General features: G+C 58.8%; 1 protein-coding gene across 3 annotated transcripts in view; it reads left to right on the top strand.

Annotated features, from left to right (window-relative positions):
* The window catches only part of UBE2O (ubiquitin conjugating enzyme E2 O), a 36,291-nt gene that overhangs the window by 12,424 nt on the left and 3,288 nt on the right, over window positions 1–20,579 (top strand). For 2 of the 3 annotated variants that reach the window (XR_009449378.1, XM_059671311.1), the window contains exons 2-15: window positions 10,776–10,835; window positions 10,938–11,048; window positions 13,105–13,202; window positions 13,646–13,709; window positions 14,255–14,398; window positions 14,768–14,877; window positions 14,999–15,149; window positions 15,385–15,857; window positions 16,518–16,672; window positions 16,921–17,033; window positions 17,124–17,252; window positions 17,841–17,933; window positions 18,680–19,376; window positions 19,663–19,799. Coding sequence is in view for 2 of the 3 variants with exons in the window: in XM_059671311.1 (XP_059527294.1) it covers window positions 10,776–10,835; window positions 10,938–11,048; window positions 13,105–13,202; window positions 13,646–13,709; window positions 14,255–14,398; window positions 14,768–14,877; window positions 14,999–15,149; window positions 15,385–15,857; window positions 16,518–16,672; window positions 16,921–17,033; window positions 17,124–17,252; window positions 17,841–17,933; window positions 18,680–19,376; window positions 19,663–19,799 (2,535 nt within the window). In the remaining variant the exon portion in view is untranslated. The remainder of the gene's footprint in view (window positions 1–10,775; window positions 10,836–10,937; window positions 11,049–13,104; window positions 13,203–13,645; window positions 13,710–14,254; window positions 14,399–14,767; window positions 14,878–14,998; window positions 15,150–15,384; window positions 15,858–16,517; window positions 16,673–16,920; window positions 17,034–17,123; window positions 17,253–17,840; window positions 17,934–18,679; window positions 19,377–19,662; window positions 19,800–20,579) is intronic. The other variant, XM_059671313.1, reaches the window with a different exon arrangement.

The following is a 20,579-nucleotide window of genomic DNA, read 5'->3' as shown; positions in this document are numbered from 1 at the left end:
TCTCATGAGGTCATGGGCACGGTTGGTCCCACTCGGGCGCTATGTTGCATAAGGCTGCTTCAAGCGGTTTGTGTGCGGACATGTGTTTGCCGTTCTCTTGGGTACGGCTCCCAGGAGTGGACTTGCGGGGAATAGGGTCGCTCTGTGTGAACCTTGTGAGCAGGTGCCAGCCTTCTCCGGAGCGGCCGCACCCCTTCCCGTGCCCACCAGCCGGCACGAGGGCACGAAGCTTCGTTCTCCCCGCCCTCCCCGCTCCGCTTGTTGTCGGTCTTTTGCTCATAGCCGTCCCAGTGGGTGCGAGGGCCTCGCTGTGATGTGAGGCGCTTTCCGGTGACCAGCGATGCCGAGAGCTTGTTCATGGGCTCGTTAGCCATTTGTGTATCTTCTTTCGAGAAATGTCTATTCAGGTAACTCCTGTTTTTTAACTGGGTTCTTTGTTGGCTTGCCTCGTAGGCCCTGCCCTTGGGTCTTCTCCCTGTCCTTCAGAGCCTGGCAGGTGGGTGCCACCTCCTGTGGTGGGTGCCCTATGCTGTCATTGGGTCTGTGCCAGGCGTCTGGCTTTATGTTGGGATGTAGCCTCCTTCCTGTTGAAGTATGCGTTAGGGCTTTAAATTAAATCTCTGCAGGAGCCAGGCTCTAATCGTTGTGCAGTTGGGGCTCCACACTCACCCTGGAATCGAAAGGGGGTGCCATAGGTCCTCTTGGACAGCGGTGGGGCAGCTTTCAAATATTTGCCAGTCACGTGCACCAGAGTATGCGGCCACCATGCCAGCTTTCCAGGGCAGAGCCCAGCCCCTCCGTTTTCTCTGGCTCTCTCGTGGTCTGGACGGCAGCCTTTCTTCTGCAGTAGGACGGTGAGATGCTTGGTGATGGACATGAGTGGACTTGGGTAACTGAGTCGCTTCTGTATCCATTTGGCGGGTTGAGACGTGGCTGTGGGAGAGGAGGGAGAGGCTCCTGTGTGCTGGGCAGCGGAGGCCTGCGCGTTGGGAGTGCCTCCTGGCTACCGTGGCTGCACAGACCCTCCCTCCGAAGCAGGCTGTCTGCTGAGGGGCACATGCGCTGCTATTTATGTTGTGTGACTTTCTCGGTGATTGCTTTTAGTTTAGCATTTAAGAATCTAATTTAACTTTGTAAGTGTGTAAAGTGTTGGTCACCCACGCCTGCCGCATGACACTGGCAGGCTTCCTCCCAGAGCCCAGCCTTGGCCTGGATCAGTTCCTACCGTCATGGCTCCATCACAGCAGCCGATGGAATTTTATGTTCCTTTGACACTGGAAGCCAAAGCCATTTGCAGGAGCAGATAGGGGGCCCTTTCCGATGCTCGCGGGCGTTTCTGCTGGAGCTGTGCTTCCCTCCCCACCACTTCAGCTCTTAGAATAGCAGCTCTGGGAGAGCCGTGGAACACAAGCTGGTCTCCAAACGAAGTAGCTGAATATCGAAGCTAAGCACTTTTGAGCCTTGAATTTGTGATTCCTTTTTTTATATATATATTTTATTGATTTTTTTACAGAGAAGAAAGGAGAGGGATAGAGAGTTAGAAACATCGATGAGAGAGAAACATCGATCAGCTGCCTCCTGCACACCTCCTACTGGGGATGTGCCCGCAACCAAGGTACATGCCCTTGACTGGAATTGAACCTGGGACCCTTCAGTCTGCAGGCCGACGCTCTTTCCACTGAGCCAAACCAGTCAGGGCAAATTCGTGATTTCTTGTTTTTTTGTTGACTTATTGTCATCTCTCCATCTTCAAATGTGTCCCATGGTTGTATGGGCAACGTTAGGCTGAGACCTCTGGCTGGTGTCCTTTAGAGAAACACATTCACTTACCTCCACCTCCTCCAGATACGCTGCTGAAATCACAGTGAAACATTGATTTTAAAATATGAAGCCAGAGGACAAAGAATGGGAGGGAAGACAATAATAGACAAAGGATTGCAAGTTTGGGAAGATGGAAAGTGGGTGGAGACCACGCAGAGCGGAGCACGCTGGACCGCTGGTGCTGCAGAGACCCTCGGGGATGGACGGGAGGCACCTACTGTCTGTTGCCCCCACCACAGTGAGGTTTGGGCCTAGAGACAGGGATTAGGTGAGAGTCTGCACAGGGAGAAAGTGAACTCACCAAGCTGCCTCTTCATTTCTGCAAACCAGAGACTGCCCATCCCCTCTGCCCAGAGAGAACAGAGTTGTCTGCTCTGGAGAAGCGGACCACAGAGACTCCGGATTGAAGTGCCTCAGGCAAAGGGCACCACACGGACCTGAAAGAGGGATTTGTGAAAGTCTGTGCACTGAAAGGGGGGGTCCCAGCCCTACCCCCGCCTGCACCCAGCGAGCTGCGACCCGGCGCGAGGCAGGGCTGGAGGAGGCCCCTTTGGGAAAAGTGAAGTGTCAGAGACAGACCTGTAGCTGCTGCCATCGGACAGCCCCTCAGAGCAGAAGCCAGTGCGACCCTCCACAGCCCAAAGCCTCTGTGTTCACAAAGCTTCTATCAGCTTTTATTGCCATTTTAACTTTTTATTTTGAAATAATTATAGATTCGCAAGAAGTTGCAAAAATGGTACGGAGTTGTCCCCAGTGCCCTTCATCCAGTTTCCCCAGTGGGTACGTCTTACATAAGCACAGAGGGTGTCAGAACTGGGGGCATGGCATTGGTGCACGCGTGTGCACAGTTCTGTGCCATTTTATTACATGTAGTTTCATGTGAGCGCCGCAGCAGTCAGGATACAGAGCTGTCCCAGCACCACAGAGATGCCTTATCCACCTCTTTGAAGTAGGAATGGACAGCCAGGGGTCACGGGACGTATGCAGGAGACTCACAACATGAAGGAAGGGTAGAGGCCAGCATCACAGGAAACAAAGTATTAATGCTGCAGACAGAACAAGCCCTCAAACAAGAAGTGAATGTCCTCAGAGGAATAAGCCAATATTATGTCAATGAAATAAAACAGGCTGCTCTAAAAGTCAGAACAAGAAAGAATTGTTGGAAAGGAACAATATTGGGGGGTCGAGGGTGGATAGTTGACAAAGACCCTGAGGAAATAGAACAAAAATTTCTGACATCTAGGCAATCTATAACGAGAGAGAGGGAAAATAAAGGACCGAAATCTGTCAAAGAAATCAGAAATCTTTCCAGAATTGATCACAGGGTTCCAGGATGGTGAATGGAAAAAGTCCTAACTGGCGCATGGTATAATTCCAGAACACGGGATAAAGCTTCCAGAGAGAGAAAACAGGTCGCATACAAAAAGTTTGGGAATGAGGATGCGTGGAATTTTTCAGCCTCATGGGCAGCCAGCAGGCAGTGGAGTGGATTTCCAGTCTCACAGGTTAGACTGAGCAAATGTAGACCCACTCCTACTGCAACACTTGGAAATGCTACGTAAACTCAGGACAGATTTTGAATACATGCTGAGCTTGTAGGAAAGAAAGGGGGCAGGGAGAAACTCAGAGAGGGACTTTAAAGCCAGAGCAGAGCAGGCCTCCTGATGTGACAGCTCTGGGGGTGTGTGTTGGACCCCTAAATAGGCCCTAAAATAATAGAGATTTGGATTTTAACGAACCTGCAAAGTATAGAATTGAAATACAAATCCCCTCAAAGGGCTATTTCCTGATAGAAGGGATTCGACCAACTAAGCCACGCCGGCCAGGGCAAAAGGGGCTATTTATTTATAAACAACCAAATAAAACCTCTTGAATGAAGGATCTAATCATTGACTTAAAAACCCAGTGGAAATGTTAAACAGCAAAGTAGACACACCTCACGAGAGAATTATGTGAACCAGGAAATAGATCCGAAGAAGTTAAGTAGATGCACAGATGAAGGAAGAGGGTGAGTGCAGAGGCTAGGGTGAGAGCGCCCCGGCCTGATGGCGTTCCCAAAGGGAGAACAGCATCTTAGAGGCAGCTGAAGAGAAAGGCATACTCCTAAGATGTCTAAGGAGTAACAGTCGAAGCCAGACCAGGATGGAGTAAGCCGTCAGCGTGCCGAGGAAAAGCAGTTGTTTCAGGAACCAGCGTAAGTCGTCATTCAATGGTGAAAGCAAAGTAAAGGCATTTGTACAGAAAGAAGAAACCGTTTATTCGCTCACGGGCCTCAGCTGCACTTGAGGAAGAAGGAAACAACCCAGGAGAAAGGAGAGCCCATGGAGGGGTGGGCAAGACGCCGGAAACAGCTCCTGCCAGCACAGTCGGTGTTCGGTTTGCCCAATGAGTGGATGGAGGGATGGCCAGCAGTTGATCAGGGAGCAGCATATAATGAGTAAATGGTAAATGTCAAAGCCCAGGCTTCTCTACAGGACAGCCCTGCCTGCCCGCCCCGATAGAGCAGAGGCCACGAGCTCAGGCCCGAGAAAAGCCGGGTTACTGTCAGGCGCTCCTGTCTCACCCGCCCCGTGTTCCCTTAACAGCTCCTGTGCCTGAGCCCTTTCAGGACAGTGCGCATTGCTCTGAGGGGCGTGACCTCTCATGTAATCGCAGAAGCGTTCAGGAGGCCCGGGTGGGAGGCACGAGAACTGCCCCACGGATCCTGGCACTTAGACCCCAGAACCATCGTGCAGGCCTGCCTTCACCCTCCCGTGGCTTGGTTGGCCCTTAAAGGAAGGACCAGACCATAGCAGAGCCCTTGGGACGTTGCCATCTGTCGACGCTGTCCTCCACACCTGCCTCCTCTCGGGGGAGTCCCTGGCCGGCCTGCCTGCCTGCTGGGGTCTGTAGTCTTCTCTGTCCTCAGCTCACAAGTATGACAAAACCCATAGGAGGACCAGCCGCTGGTCCCCACTCCACCCCTACTTCAGTGAGAACCTGGCCCTGCGGAAGGAGTCAGCCTTGGATCAGGGCGCTGGCGTGTTATTTTTACAGTCTCTTCCACCGTATTTGCATTTTTAAAAATAGAGTGCTGAGTGAGCCCTCTCCGTCTGAGTCTGCTTCAGGAGGTAGGATGCATTTGCAGGGAGTGGCTCCTGATTGATCCTCAGGGCTGGGCGCGTGGACGGAGAAGCCGAGATGCGCTGGGAGGAGGTGAGGCTGGGCATCACAGGCCGCTGGGGGACGGGTGAGCCCTCAGCTCTTTGCCGACCAAAGATGACGTCATTTGGAAGATTGTGTCATTTTTCTGAGGGTTCGCAGCGGGAAGGTGAAGGAGGGGGTGGGAGCATCTGTAAGCCGAGGCTCTGGGGCCATCCTGCAGGAGGGGGAGCAGGCAGGGACAGGCCCTTCCTGCCAGAGCACGTCTTTCTCAGACCTGGAGCTCGTAGGTGCTGGGAGAGCCAGATTTTAAGCACCAGCTTGTGCCCACCCAGGAAGCAGCTCTACACACCAGGTTCTCGTGGTCACAGCATGGCCCGGAGCTGCCTTCTGCCTGGAAGGTGTCCCCAGGTGTCCGTGGTGCGTGCTGGCGGACTCTGGCCTTTGCCAGCTTAGCAGCAGCCGGCCTGGTCAGGTCCCTTGCCTCTCGGTCAGCGAGGTACTAAAAGCTGTCCCAGAGTCTGCGGCTTTGTCCTTGGCGTCTGTCTGGGGCCTGGCCTAGCCCGGGGGCTGGACCACCTGAGCAGAGCCAGCCAAAGTCGGGGCCACATCACTTTGCGGACCTGGTGCGTGTGCATCTGTTCCAGGCGTGTGTCAGGGATGCTGAAGGCGGTGCCAGTCAGCTCTCACTTGTTAAACCACCTCGCTCCTGTATCTTGAGCCCCAGATTTATGTCTTTAAATTCTTCTAAAATTAAAAACAAATGCCCTAAGTAGTTGGGGTTCTGTTTCACTCTAGAAGAAAGGGAAACTTACTGGTCCAAGTGGAACAGTTGTGACCCGGGCGGTTATTAGATTCACCCAGGAATGTTAAGAAACAGATTCTGGTTTATCTAGAGAGTCATTCAGCGGAATGGTTGAAAAATCAGGAATCTGTTTTTTAAGAGAGACCTGAGGGTTCCAATAAAAGCGGCCCTCACACCTGGTCCTGCGTGACTGTCCCGGCGGTGGCTGCAGTTGTTGGTTGTCCGGTTCCTGCTGACGGGGTCTGTCTAGTCATCAGGTCTGCGTGCGATGGCTCCATGCGTGTCTAAGAAACCCGGTCCTTCTCCCCCCAACAAACCTGTCAGGGCTGCCTCGTTTTTCTTCATAACCCTGCTGTTCCAGCACTGCCCAGGTAGATCCCTACCGTCCCCTCAGTTCCGTGGGGCCAGTTCCACCACTTGGTCCTCAGAGGCTGCAGGTGTGATCAGCGAGCCCCCCTTGCCGATGCTGACCCAGAAGCGGGTGCTGTCTCTCGGTTGGTTTCCCTCCCTCGCCTCAGGCCTGCGGTCTCCTCCGGGTCTGTGAGGAGGAGTTCTGGCTGAGAAGTCCTTCCTAGGGCCCTAGAGGAGCCTGGAAGGGAGGAAGCTCCGAGCCGAACTGCAGAACCGACCGCCGGGAGGCCGGGGCCCTGTCCACCAGTTACCCTGCTGCCCGACACCGCAGGGGCCTGGAGGTGTGGCAGGGAGTGAGCTCGGGAGCGGGCAGTTTGGTCCTTCGTAGCCAGGTTGCCAAGACAAGGGGGCTCCATGCCCGCTCTTCCCACCAGACGCACCAGGACGCTGCATCCCGAACACTGCGGCATCCGCAGAGCTGGGCCCCGGCTCCAGCTGGCCTTCCGCCAGCGCGGCTCCCAGGCCTCCCTCACTCAGCAGGCAGCTGGGCTCAGTCCCCTTCTCTGTCCTCCCGGCCATTGCAGCGGCGGCGTCCGGCAGTGATGCAGTCCTGCTGCACCGCAGGCTTCTGGCCTGCAGTGTGCGGGCAGGGAGTGTGCTCCGGGGACAGGACCCTGCCGGTCCCTGGGCGGCCCTGGAGGTGGAGAATACAAAGGCCTGGCCAGTTCTCACCTGCAGCAGAGGGGGTTGGGGGGTCCTATTGCTGCCGCTTTCCTGCGTCTGTGCAGTGGGCCCTTCCTGCCTTCCCCCACCCGCCTTCCCCTATCCGCCTTCCCCCACCTGCCTTTTCCCACTGCTTTCCCCCACCCGCCTTCCCCCACCCTCCTTCCCCCACCTGCCTTTTCCCCCTGCTTCCCCACCTGCCTTCCCCCACCTGCCTTTTCCCACTGTCTTCCCCCACCTGCCTTCCCCCACCCGCCTTCCCCCACCTGCCTTCCCCCACCCGCCTTCCCCCACCTGCCTTTTCCCACTGTCTTCCCCCACCTGCCTTCCCCCACCTGCCTTTTCCCACTGTCTTCCCCCACCTGCCTTTTCCCACCTGCCTTCCCCCACCTGCCTTTTCCCACTGTCTTCCCCCACCTGCCTTCCCCCACCTGCCTTTTCCCACCTGCCTTCCCCCACTGCCATGCAGAAGCAGGAATTTGTGCCCTGCGACCCAGCTCAGCAGTGTATTCGCGTATGTATCAGTGTTCTCAGGTATTTTATTTTGGGCCCTCCGGTAAAGCCAAGGCACATTCCTATATATTATCTTCCTTTCTCATTCTGAATTTACGGAAAGCACTCAACAACTATTGAGTTGATTGGCCTCCGTCTTTAGCTTTCGAGGAGCTTCTGTTGAATGGTCTCTGAGGCACATGATTGACAGAAGGTTCTAGTTAGGGGCACCAACGCCTGTCTTTTCTTCTGCTCAGCCATTTCCTGCGGCCCTCCCTCCCCCCAAGCACAAGGCTGTTTGTGATTGGCTGGCAAATCCTCTGTCCTCAGGTGGCAGGTGCCGATCGCTGGCTGTCAGGGGCACAGCCACATGATGCCAGCCGCTCTGAGAACGTCCTGACACCGGCCTACTCGCGGGGCCTCACAGTCATGTCCCAGTCCAGTCGGAACTGGAAACGGCTGAGGGGGAGGCGGGGAGAGGAGCCCAGCTCCAGCCACAGCCAGCGCCCTTCCTGCCACTCCCGCCTCACTGCCCTGAATCCAGTGTGCTGGCGCTTTATGTCCGAAAGTGTTCAAAGTTCTCCACCCCACAGTGTCTGTGTGTAAGCGTATAGATCTTGGGTCTTTGTTGTTGTTGTTTTTTAATATGTTTTTATTGATTTGTTAGAGCGAGGGGAAGGGAGGGTATGTGCCCTGACCGGGAATCGAACTGGCGACCTTTCAGTACCTTTCAGTGCCTTCCAGTGTCTGGGACGACACTCAACCAACTGAAACACAGTGGCCAGGGCAGTGGGCTTGTGTTTTGGCTCCAGACCAACTGCTGATGAGAAGCGATGCCATTCTCCTTGATGTAACTGGGCAAAACCCCAGCCAGGGACGACACCGCAGTCAGAGGCCACAGCAGCAGCCTCCACAGGCCCGACGTGGAGAGAGCTTTTACTGCTTTCATAGCCAGGAGAGTGGCTCTCAGAAAGTGTGGGCCTGCAGAAATACGGTCCCTGTGCTCTCACCCGCAGCCCGCGGGCAGGCTGGACTGGAGCCAGCGGCCTGAGCTCACTCCACCTCTCAGGAGCTGCGGGGCTGTGAACAAGTCCCTCCTCGTCTCTCCGTCTCAGTTGACGTCTCTGAGAGATGGGAAGGGCACTGACAGTGCACTACTCCATGGCTCTCTGTGCTTACACCCGGACACTGGGCGGAGGGTCTCACAGGCTAACACACAGCGCCCAGCAAGCGCCGGTGCTGTCGCCTAGAGGCAGAGGACTCCCGACCGGCCCCGGGAGCACAGCCGTCCCTTCCAGATCAGGGTGCAGGGAGCACGAGACGGGAGGAGGGAGAGGAAAGGAGGACACGTGGAAGGGCCTCTCAGTGAGAGGCACACGATGGGAGGGCGGCTCTGTGGAGAAGGGCAGTGCCGGGATGGGGACACAGGGATGGAGGGGACTTTGGCGACCCTTCCAGACACCATTTGCTCGTTTTCTGGAATTGCCAAGGACAGGGAATGTCGCCAGGGCAGAGGCCACCGCACCCCTTTCCTCTCCCTGCCCTGGGAGAGGAGCTTCCCCGGGAGTGGAGTCACATGGCAGAGGGCCAGGCTCTGGTCAGGAGAGCCCCCGGGGCTGGTGCTGGCCACCAGCCTGGCCCCGGGAGCACTGCAGCCGAGGCGCAGGTCAGCAGAGGGGGCAGGAGAAAGCCCCCCGGCCTCGCAGTGCGCCAGCTCCCGCTGGCTGTGCTGTTCCCGCCCGGGCCCGTGAGTCTGCAGTGAGTAGGGCCTGTGCCTGTGCCCCTGTCCCCCCTGTCCTGGAAGCTCTCTCGGGGACCAACACACCGCTCAGGTGGGGACACGATCTACAGACTCACCTGCATCCTGCTCAGGAGTCCCGTGCCGGCTGCCACAGCTCACACCAAGAATGGCGTTCCCTCCCACCCACCGCCGCCTGCGTGGTTTCTCCCGTCGAATTTCCTGGGGCTGCGACTTCTGGTTTCTATGGCAACTTGGAAAGCCCTGCAATTGTGGTTTTTTGAAGTCTAAAATGAGAGCCGAGGTTTGAGATAGGGTGGGGCCCACGGAAAATGCCGTGTCCCGGACAGAGGTCACAGGGGAGGGCGTCCCCTGACTTAGAGTAGCACCGGCACTCCACCACCCTTCGCAGCTCCACGCGCCCTCCCAGCCTCCTGGGATCTTCGAGCAGAAGGAGAAGAGGCTGTGCCCGGGGCACGGAGTCAGGCAGCGCTCACAGCCCGTGTCTGCTGAGCACCTCCTGTGCCAGCACCGTGACCTTCGGTGCTTTCCCGCCCTGCTTAGTCCCCCCGCCACTCCAGGAGGGCTGCTGTCGCCTCACTTTGTACACGTGTACACGCGTGATTTGCCTGAGGTTTCAGAGCTGGCATGTCTACGTGTCTGCCCCGGGATCTCATCTGGGTCAGGGGCTTATGTTCCCTGTAGGAAAGTCCTTGGGCTTTTATTGATGGCGGGGCCGTCGCTCCCTTTCTGTAAGTCACTGTCTGGTTTACAGCGGAGTTGGCTTTAGTCATCATCACCAGCACTGCGGTGACCCTGGTCCCGTGCCTGTTCTCCTTCCACGGACCTCGCCTTCCCGTGCCCAGGCTTGAGAGTGGAGAGGGTTGTGTGAGGAAACGGCTCACCACCCTGTGGTGTGAGGTCTTGCGGGTGCCTGTCCAAAGGAGATGGGCACAGAGACCCCCCATTACCAGACCCGAAGAGGAACTACAGAGCGTGGCCCCAGGAGGGGGACCAGCAAAGATGACTGGCTGGCCTGGTGGGGAACCGGCTCCCACCTGGCTGTGGAGGGGCCCGGGGCCCGGCAGAGGACAGGCAGCTCTCCGGAGCCCTGGCTGTCCCCTGGGAGGGGGCGGCTGCCGCCGGTGTTCGCTGCGCAGTTGGCCAGGCTCCCGCAGCCGGCTGTCCCGTTACTCAGCAGCCGGCAGGACCGCAGCAGAGAGATAAGGGCAGGCTGCAGCTGGCCAGCAAGGATAGCCCGGATTAGAAGGTGGTGTCGGCTGATAGCGGCTTCAGGGTGACCCGCACAGCTGGCATCACGCTCGCCCACCCCTCTCGGCCTTCATCGCAGGGCAAGGGCAGCCACTGGCAGAAAGAACACAAAGGATTCCCTCCTAGGAAATGTTTCTCTGTGTAGAGCAGGCTCTTAAATCTCTACTTTAAATGGTGCCCCGTGATCTGTCCCTTCGCCACACTGATCCTCATGACCTCCGTCAGCCTCGTGCTGGCCTGTGGTGGGGGGGTTAGTGCCTGGAGTTCGGTCCCCGGCCCTGGGTGCAGTGAGGGTGTGCTCCTGGGGTTCATGAAATCTGCGGGCTTGGGATTTGTGCTCTGGGCTGTCGTGTGTCACCTTCCCCGGGACGCTGGGCGGAGGTGTGTCCTGGGGTGACTCCGGAGGCCACTCACACGTGTTTTCTCGTCCAGCTCAAACTGGAGGACCGCTCCGTGGTGCCCCGGGACGTGGTCCGGCACATGCGCTCCACCGTGAGTCCTGCGTCGCACCCCGGCGGGGCTGCTTGCGGGCGGTCTGGGCTGGGTGTCGTGGCTGGCGCCGGTGCCGGCTCAGACTGTGCCTTCTCCTCCCAGGACAGCCAGTGTGGCACCGTGATCGACGTCAGCATCGACTGCGCCGTCAAGCTCATCGGCACCAACTGTATCATTTACCCCGTCAACAGCAAGGACCTGCAGCACATCTGGGTGAGCCGCCGCCTCTCCCTTCCCTCTCGCTCTCTGGTTCCCCTTCCAGGTGAGCCGGCCAGGCCCAGGGCCTCCCGCTCCCTCGGAGCCCTCCTGCGCTCCCGTCTCGAAGCCATTCAGACGAGGAATGTCTCCAGCCCCAGCGAGGTTGCAGGTGTGGCTCTCTTGGCCTAGTTTCCTTTCTCCTCTAACTCTTCTCTTTCCTTTAAACAAGCTGCTTTTCAATAATTTATTTTTAACATTTATTTCAAACTTCCCAGAAAGTTGTAAGTTCTTGTAGCCCCTGCATCACCAGGCTCCTCCGCTCTTTTTTTTTTTTTTTTTAATATATTTTATTGATTTTTTACAGAGAGGAAGGGGGAGAAATAGAGAGTTAGAAACATCGATGAGAGAGAAACATCGATCAGCTGCCTCCTGCACATCTCCCACTGGGGATGTGTACGCAACCCAGGTACATGCCCTTGACCGGAATCGAACCCGGGACCCTTCAGTCCGCAGGCCGACGCTCTATCCACTGAGCCAAACCGGTTTCTGCAGGCTCCTCCGCTCTTAATGTTCTACTCCATTTGCCCCCCACCTGCCCCTCCCCCACATCTCCTCCCCTCCCCTGAGCCTTTCTTCCTCAGTCAGGATGCCCGTGGCCCCCGAATACTGCAGTGTGTCTGTCCCCAGGTCAGGAGCATCTCCTGTGTAACTGCGTTCCCCAGGTCAGGGAATCGGTGCGTCGCTGCCAGTCCACAGCCCATTCAGTTGTCCTGCAGCAGCCTTTCCCCGTCCCGATCCAGAATCCCACTCAGGAACACACCCTGCATTTCGTGGTCACCTCTTGGACCTCCTCCAGTCTGGACCGGACCCAGCCTTGCTTTGTCTTGCGCATCCCGTCCACCCATCGCTTGACCCTCAGTGTGGAGCTTCTGAGGTTGCCTCGGGACCAGCCTCAGCGCTGCATCCTTGGCAGGGCCACCCCAGAAACGCCACCGAGCTCTTCCCTGGCCCACAGTGTCCAGTGGCGGTACCACGGCGAAGGTCACCGTGACCCCTGGTCACCTAGGTGTCTGCCACACCTCCCCACCATCAAGTTACCATTTACCTCTTTACAAGTAATTCTGTGTTGTGGGGAGATGCGCTGGGATTGTGTCAATAACTTGTCACACGTCAGACCCCAGCCTGTCCCGGCAGCACTCTGCTGGCCGCTGGGTGATTCTGTGGCTCCCCCGTCCCGTCCCCCGCCCCCCCCTTTTTGGACAGTGGCCTCTGCCGTGTGGAAGAGCGTTTTAAGGCAACAAACCTTCCGCTCATTTATTTATCCGTCCGCTGTTTACCTCAGCGTGGGCCCGAGGCTCCTGCTTATTCCGCTGGTCAGGAGCCATTCCCACCGTTACTGGTTTTGTTGCTTAAATGATCCCAGGTTTGGCAAATAGATGCCCCTTCAAGCTGGCGTCTGTGACCTTTTGACTATCATTTTTCTGGTTCCTTTTTACTTTCCATCTTGTATTTTTCTGGTCCAGCCTCAGAGTCAGTCACTTCTCCAAGGAGCCCTGGTTCCTCCAGAGCAGAAAACCAGGTTTCAGAACCAAGATGTGCATGTGTGCTGGGCGTGCATGTGTTCGGGACAGAACTCGGGCGTACGTGCGTGCGTGCACGTCTAGATGTGTCAACACCTGCTCTGTGTGCAACTGAAACATGAGTTGGTTGAAACTTGGCTCTTGGCAGCCTCAGGACATCTATTCGCTTAAGCCACTTCCCATCCTTGTGCATGTAACTGCCCTCCTCAGCCCACTCCATTCCAGAGTCCTGTATCCTTGGGTGCCACGTCTCTGTACAACTTTCCCGTCAGCACTGGCAGCCCTCACACTAGGAAGGGGAGCTGGGTGCAGCCTAGAACCTGGGGAAGCCTGCTGGCTGCTGCAGTTACTAGGCCAGGACTGACCAGTCCACCTCCAGGCAGTAAGCTGTGTAGACCCTTCCTCCCGTCTCCGTGGAGCACAGAGAGGATGGTGCGCTGGACACCAGCGTCGTGTCGCCTGCTGCCTCTCACCCCATGTCCTTTCCGCAGCCCTTCATGTATGGGGACTACATCGCCTATGACTGCTGGCTGGGGAAGGTCTACGACCTGAAGAACCAGATCATCCTGAAGCTGTCCAACGGGGCCAGGTACGCTCCCCCGGGCGGGCTTCCTCACGGCGGCCGGTGCGGCAGATGCCGAGGCCATTCAGGGCCTGACCTGGCCGGGCCTCCTCAGCGCCGGAGCCTAGAGCCCCCTCAGTTTCTGGTCTTGGCCCGTCTTGGTTTGGGGAGAGAAGCATCATCACTTAGGGTATCTGCTGGGAGCTGGGGCTTCAGTTAGACATTTGAATGGTGCTGAGCACTCAGAGAGCAGGTTAGGGTTTTGTTTGTTTTAGGAGAATTATTTGTACCAGGCCAGAGGCTGAGCTGTGGACGGAGGAGGAATTGTGACATCTTAGGGCGTGTGACACACGGACGCGTGGGGATAGCTCTTTCCGATACTGATCAGCATCCCCTGGTCCCGGCTGCCAGGCCTCCCCTGAGGCTCGGTCACTGCCGCGTGGTCACCACGCCCATGTTCACTGTTCCAGGTGCTCCATGAACACAGAAGACGGTGCCAAGCTCTACGACGTCTGCCCACACGTCAGCGACTCAGTACGTGTTGCGGGGGGGCGGGGGGGGCCTCATGTTCCTTGTTCCTCTGGGCCGTGCGGGGAAAGGACTTCATGGCACAGAGCAGTAGCTGGCCCAGGCTAAACGCTTCTGGGCACGGTGGTTTCCTGGAAAAGGGCAGAAAGGATGAGGACCTCTCTTTATGTTCTGTTGACGTCTGTGTCATCCTTTTAAAACCTCGGTGGTTTTGTCTAGCGCGTATGTGTTAGTGCAGCACGGCGTTTTAGAGCAGGAGTTTACGACCGACCGTAAAGGAGTGTGCCGGGCGCAGTGCCGATCGCACAGGGTGGGGGCGCCTCCCCTCTAGAGCCGTAGTCACCGAATGTCCTCCCAACCAACGGCATTGGTGTGGCCGAGCTTGTGCTGCTCTGGAGCCTTGGGGTTTGTCTTAGGGACCCTGGGGCCTCGCTGGGGCCGGTGTTGGGCGAGGGGGCCGGCGAGGAGGGGGGCTGAAGGTGGCGTGGGAAGCACCCTCCCCCGAGGAGGCACTGCTCACGGGCACTTTCCTCTGGCTCCAAACCCTGCAGGGTCTCTTCTTCGACGATTCCTACGGCTTCTACCCAGGCCAGGTGCTCATTGGCCCCGCCAAGATCTTCTCCAGTGTCCAGTGGCTGTCGGGGGTCAAGCCCGTGCTCAGCACCAAGAGCAAGTTCCGGGTGGTGGTGGAAGAGGTAGGGCTGGGGGCCGGCGGGGAGGTGGGGGGACCTGGAGCTGAGCAGCCCGCCCCGTCCTTGCCTGCTCTGAGCGCTGAGCCTGTTGGTCTCGGGACCCTGCTCTCTGAAAGGGCTTGGAGGATAAGGGGAACCCAGGCTGAGCAAGGGGGGGAGTGGGGAGTGGCGGGTCCACTGGGCCCTGAAGAGGTGAGGAGGTGACAGGGATCCCAGGGTGGGGCCTTAGTTACAGGTGGGGCCTGCTCTGGGTGTCGTACTGGTGAACACTGAAGCCCGACGCCTGCCCAGGAGGTCAGGTGGGCTCTGGCAGCTGCTTAAAGGGAGAGTGTCAGAGCCTGCTGCCTATGGCCCTGCTCGCTCACCGCCCAGGTGCAGGTTGTGGAACTGAAAGTCACATGGATTACCAAGAGCTTCTGTCCAGGGGGCACGGACAGCGTCAGCCCCCCACCCTCTGTCATCACCCAGGAGAACCTGGGCAGGTGAGCGGCTCCAGCGTGCCACCCCCTCACAAACCCTGGGGCGGGCCCCGAGCAAGTCTCTGGGCCACAGTGCAGGTGGGGGCCGAGAGCTGCTGGCCCAGCCCCGCTTCTCTCACCGCAGGGTGAAGCGTCTCGGGTGCTTTGACCATGCTCAGCGGCAGCTGGGGGAGCGCTGCCTGTTTGTCTTCCCGGCCAAGGTCGAGCTGGCCAAGATCGCCTGTGAATGCCCAGAGCAGCACTGCGCCCAGGGGGAGGGCTCGATGGCCAAGAAGGTATGTCCGCGGGCTGGGCTGGTGGGCATCGAGGAACTGGCCTGGAGCTGTTTCCCCAGCCCGGCAGGACGGTCTGTGCATCAGGTCGTGGGGGGCAGTCCTGGTGACCTTTGCAGGCCACATAGGAGGACGTTGCTGTCACCCCCAGACCACGCTCCCTGGGGTCAGCCTGCCGGGGCGTCCCACTCCGCAGGGCAGGCGCCAGGCTGGCTACAGCTCCCGCTCTGCCTCGCAGGTGAAGCGCCTGTTGAAGAAGCAGGTCGTGAGGGTCATGTCCTGCTCCCCCGACGCCCAGTGCCCCAGGGACCGTTCTGCGGAGGAGCCAGGCAAGAGGGCGGGCACCAAAGCCAAGAGTGAAACGGGGTCCGCCAGCCCCGAGGAGATGCCTGACGGGTCCACCAGCCCCAGGGAGATGCAGGACGAGGGCCCCGAAGAGGCCCTGGAGGCGGGTGAGCCGCTGCCCCCCTTCCTGCTGAAGGAGGGCGGAGACGACAGGCTGCACTCCGCCGAGCAGGATGCCGACGACGAGGCTGCTGACGACACGGACGACACCAGCTCGGTCACCTCCTCCGCCAGCTCCACCACCTCCTCCCAGAGCGGCAGTGGCACGAATCGCAAAAAGAGCATCCCCTTGTCTATCAAGAACTTAAAGCGAAAACACAAGAGGAAGAAGAATAAAATCACCCGTGACTTCAAGCCGGGTGACAGGTATATCCAGAGGGCAGGGCCCCCTCCCTCCTGGCTGAGTGTCCAGCCTGGGACCATCCCCTTAGCCCCCCATGTGCACACTCGGGCCCACACACAGGGTCTGCAACCCTATAAAGCAGGGGTGTGGACCCTTTTCCCTGCCAAGGGCAATTTGGATACTTAATGACATCATCCGAGGGCTGTAATTACCAGCTTAAAGGTCGGCCACTGCATTTGGTCAAACATTTAATTAACTCGCCCTAACGCCTCGGCGGGCCAGACCGAATGACTTCCTGGGCCTTATATGACCCTCGGGCTGAATGTCCCCCACCCCTGCTGTAAAGGCTTGTGGTCCCCAGCTGAGATGATGTCGGTGCCTGGGGTTGGCCCGTGGTCCCCAGCTGAGATGATGTCGGTGCCTGGGGTTGGCCCGGGTGGGAAGGAGAGATCTGAGAGTAAGAGGGTGGGGCGGTGGCCTTGACCATTCACTTGAGCTCTCCAAACGGGATGTTCTCAGGGAGGTCATAGGCCATGGAGGCTCTAGGTGAGCACCTGCTGGCCTGCCCTGCTTGTCTGAATGAAGTTCCAGGGCACCAAGCCCACAAGAGAGAGGGAGGGCGGAAGGGTGCCTGCCCTTGCTCCGAGGCCTGTGCGTGGCCTGGCTCACTGGCCCCACTGCAGGGTGGCGGTGGAGGTGGTGACCACGATGACCTCAGCAGACGTGATGTGGCAGGACGGCTCCGTGGAGTGCAACATCCGCTCCAACGACCTCTTCCCGGTGCACCACCTGGACAACAACGAGTTCTGCCCCGGGGACTTCGTGGTGGACAAGCGAGGTAGTGCCGGCTCCGGGCGGCCATTCCTTCTCAGGGCCTGGGAAACGGGCAAGCGGGCGCCGGTCAGGAGACTCCCCTGTGAGTGACTGCTCTTTGGAGGACCGGGGGAGCCTTCTCCGGCTTCTCTTGACCGAGCCAGGGAACACGTGGGCTCTGTGCCCTGCTGTGCTTGACACATAGTGGGTGGGTGAGAGGGGAGGAGGTGACGCCACCAAGGCTCCTTAGTCGTGTGCTCTCTGGCTCCCTAGTCCAGAGCTGCCCAGACCCCGCTGTCTACGGTGTGGTGCAGTCTGGGGACCACGTGGGCCGCACCTGCGTGGTGAAGTGGTTCAAGCTGCGGCCGAGTGGGGACGACGTGGAGGTGAGTGTGCAGCCCTGCATCCTCCTCAGGGGGGGCTCTGGTGGGCTGGGCGCAGGGCCCTGGGCTCATGAAAACCCACCCTGTGCCCAGCTGATTGGTGAAGAGGAAGACGTGAGCGTTTATGACATCGCTGACCACCCTGACTTCCGTTTCCGCACAACCGACATCGTCATCCGCATCGGCAACACTGAGGACGGAGTTCTTCCCAAGGAGAATGAGGTATGCACCCCCAAGTTCAAACTCCCATAGCTGCGCCTCCTGTGCAGCCGCTGCAGTGCCTGGTGGTGCCACCAGGTGGCTCCGGGAGACCAGACCTCCAGTCCTCTGGCTCATCCCAAGCTGCCCCTCCACCCCCACACTGGCACCAGGAGCGCCTGCCCCCAGCCTGTCAGGTCACTAGGGAAGCCCTCTCCTTGTCCTGAGCGCAGGAGCTGCAGGAACCCCGGCCCGGCTGGGAGGTGGCATCTGAGCTGGGCCTTGGAGAACAGGTGGGATGGTGGGTATGGTCGGGCAGGAGGGGCAAAAGGCCTGAGGCTGGAACCCATCTGGGAAGGACAGGATGCCTGGGAGACAGGCATGCTGCGAGAGGGAGGGGGTGGCTGGGGTGTGCTTGGCAGGGCATGTTGGAGGTGTTTGAGCAAGAGGGCCCCGTGCTTGAGCTGCTTACTGGCCTCTTCCAGATGGTGCCCACTTCCCTCCTATTTTTATGGCCTCACCCTTGCCACCCACTGCTGGCACTCCCTTTCAGAGGTGCTGGCCTCGCCCCTCCTGTAGGGCTGCACCCTTGACCCTGCCCCTTTTGCCCAGCAGCCATCGGTTGGCCAGGTGGCCCGTGTGGACGTCAGCAGCAAGGTGGAGGTGGTGTGGGCCGACAACTCCAAGACCATCATCCTGCCCCAGGTACGGCCCTGCCAGGCCCAGACCGCTCAGCTGCGGCGGCGGGGCTGGAAGCCTGGTCTGCCCTCTCTGCTCAGGGACCAGGGGCCAGGCCCTCATCCTCCTGGTGAGGCGTTTCCTTGTGGGTAACAGTTCCAGGGGAAGCTTGAGAGGGAGGGCGGCATTACTCGCCCAGCTCTGTGGTCTCACCCCACCTGGCAGCCCCCAGGTGCATGTAGACGTCACAGACCTCCCTGATTGGCCTGGGTCCCCATCTCCCTGTGCTGAGAAGATGCAGGTTCCTTCCTGAGGGAAACCTTCCCAGAACTAAGGAAGAAGAGCCGCCTGGCCCAGCACCTGCTGGGGTTCTGAGCTCAGCGCTGTTCTCAGTGCCATTCCTTCACCTCCTTGGTCAAGCCGTCCTCAGGCCCAGCTCTCCCCTCCTTCCGGGCTGGGAACACATGTGACCCAGGCCAGCTGTCCCGGACACCCCCTCCTCCAGCATGTTCCCAGCTCCCAGTGTAGCCACACAGCCTGGGGCCCGAGTCCTCTGGGGGTGGGGCTGACTGAGCCCACAGGGGGAGGAGCAGTCTATTGGCTGGGGCTCCAGGTGCTGTTGCTGGGATGGAGCAGGCGAAGGCACCTCCCAGAGACACAGGTGGCACCTAGCACAGAGCGACCTGCGGAGTCCAGCGCAGGAAGGGGACGGGTGGAGCGGGCTGCCACGGCCCCTGGTGCCGGCAGAGCTCTCAGGTGCCGTCTGTTCCCAGCACCTGTACAACATCGAGTCTGAGATCGAGGAGTCGGACTACGACTCAGTGGAAGGCAGCACCAGCGGGGCATCCTCCGATGAGTGGGAGGACGACAGTGACAGCTGGGAGACGGACAACGGGCTGGTGGAGGACGAGCACCCCAAGATAGAGGAGCCCCCCATCCCACCCACCGAACAGCCGGCAGCCCCCGAGGAGGACAAGGGCGTGGTGATCAGCGAAGAGGCTGCCACCGCCGCCATTCAGGGGGCTGTGGCCATGGCCGCCCCGGTGGCCGGGCTGGTAGAGAAGGCCGGCAAGGACGGGCCCCCGAAGAGCTTCCGGGAGCTGAAAGAGGCCATCAAGATCCTGGAGAGCCTCAAGAACATGACGGTGGAGCAGCTGCTGACGGGCTCCCCCACCTCCCCCACGGCGGAGCCCGAGAAGCCGGCGCGGGAGAAGAGGTTTCTGGATGACATCAAGAAGCTGCAGGAAAACCTCAAGAAGACCCTGGACAATGTGGCCATCGCGGAGGAGGAGAAGATGGAGGCCCTGCCGGACACAGAGCGCAAGGAGGACAAGCCCGAGGCGCAGTCTCCCATGAAGGCCGAGTGGCCCAGCGAGACGCCGGTGCTCTGCCAGCAGTGCGGCGGCAAGCCCGGCGTCACCTTCACCAGCGCCAAGGGCGAGGTCTTCTCGGTGCTGGAGTGCGCGCCCTGTGAGTTCCCCCTTTGGTGTTTGCAGGTCTGGGGGCAGAGCCTAGTCCCCACCCAGCCCCTCTGCTGCTCTAGGGCCCGGGGACAGACACTTCCCTGTGTGGCCACTGGTCCTGGTAGCAGGAGAGATGGGGGGGGGGGGGGCGGGGAGAGTGAGGGGGGGGACGGAGAAAGTGGGGACAGACGGTGGGCTGCTCACCTGTCTGGGCAGCACACACGGCAGCTGCCCATCTAGATGGGGTGCTCAGGCCTCGCATCAGGGATTGCATGGTCTCTTTCCCCCTCTAGCGAATCACTCTTTTAAGAAAATTGAGTTCCAGCCCCCAGAGGCCAAGAAGTTCTTCAGCGCAGTGCGCAAGGAGATGGCGCTGCTGGCCACCTCGCTGCCCGACGGCATTGCAGTCAAGACTTTCGAGGACAGGATGGCAAGTAGCCCGTGGGCGGTGTGGGCAGGCGCAGATGGGCCCTGTGGGCCCCTGGCCTTCGGGCCTGATGGCACTGAGGCCGCCCACACCTGTGATAAGGCGGGAAGCAGACTCGGTCAGGTTGGGGCAAAGTCCAACCAGGTGGCTCCTTCTCTCCTCCCTCTGTTTTAAAGTTCGTCTTAAACTATATCATTGTTACCCGAGTCCAGTCTTCTTTTTTTTAAGCATATTTTCATTGATCTCAGAGAGGAAGGGAGAGGGAGAGAGAGTCAGAAACATAACTGATGAAAGAGAACTATTGATCGGCTGCCTCCCGCACGCCCCCATTAGGGACCGAGCCTGCAACCGGGCAAGTGCCCCTGACCAGAATCGAACCTGGGACCTTTCGGTCCTCAGGCCAACGCTCTATCCACTGAGCCACACAAGCCAGGGCCCAGACTTCCTTCTGAAAACATTAGCCCATTGCAGAAAGAGCTGAGGTTGCCTTTGGCCACTCCCCACCCGGCCCTCCGGGGTCCTGACTTGAGTTCGGTGCATTTCCTTACGGACGATGTTTTTTATGTTTTTACATTCTCATGCATCGTCATAAACATGAGCTGTTTTGTACGATCTGTTTTACATAAATAGCATGGCGTGCACAGCACCTGTAACTTGCTTTTCTCGCTTAGCAGGGTCATTTCGAGACCTACGCAGGTTGGTTCATATTAGTCCCTCCCTTTTTAGCCACAGAGTAGCCTTCATGTGACAGCACACGCTCCTCTCTGTCCTGGTGGCGGGGCC

This window comes from Myotis daubentonii, chromosome 16 (assembly GCF_963259705.1).
Source record: "Myotis daubentonii chromosome 16, mMyoDau2.1, whole genome shotgun sequence".
Lineage (NCBI taxonomy): Eukaryota > Metazoa > Chordata > Mammalia > Chiroptera > Vespertilionidae > Myotis > Myotis daubentonii.
Note: the sequence above shows the minus strand (reverse complement) of the source record. Positions and strands in the feature narration are given on the sequence as shown.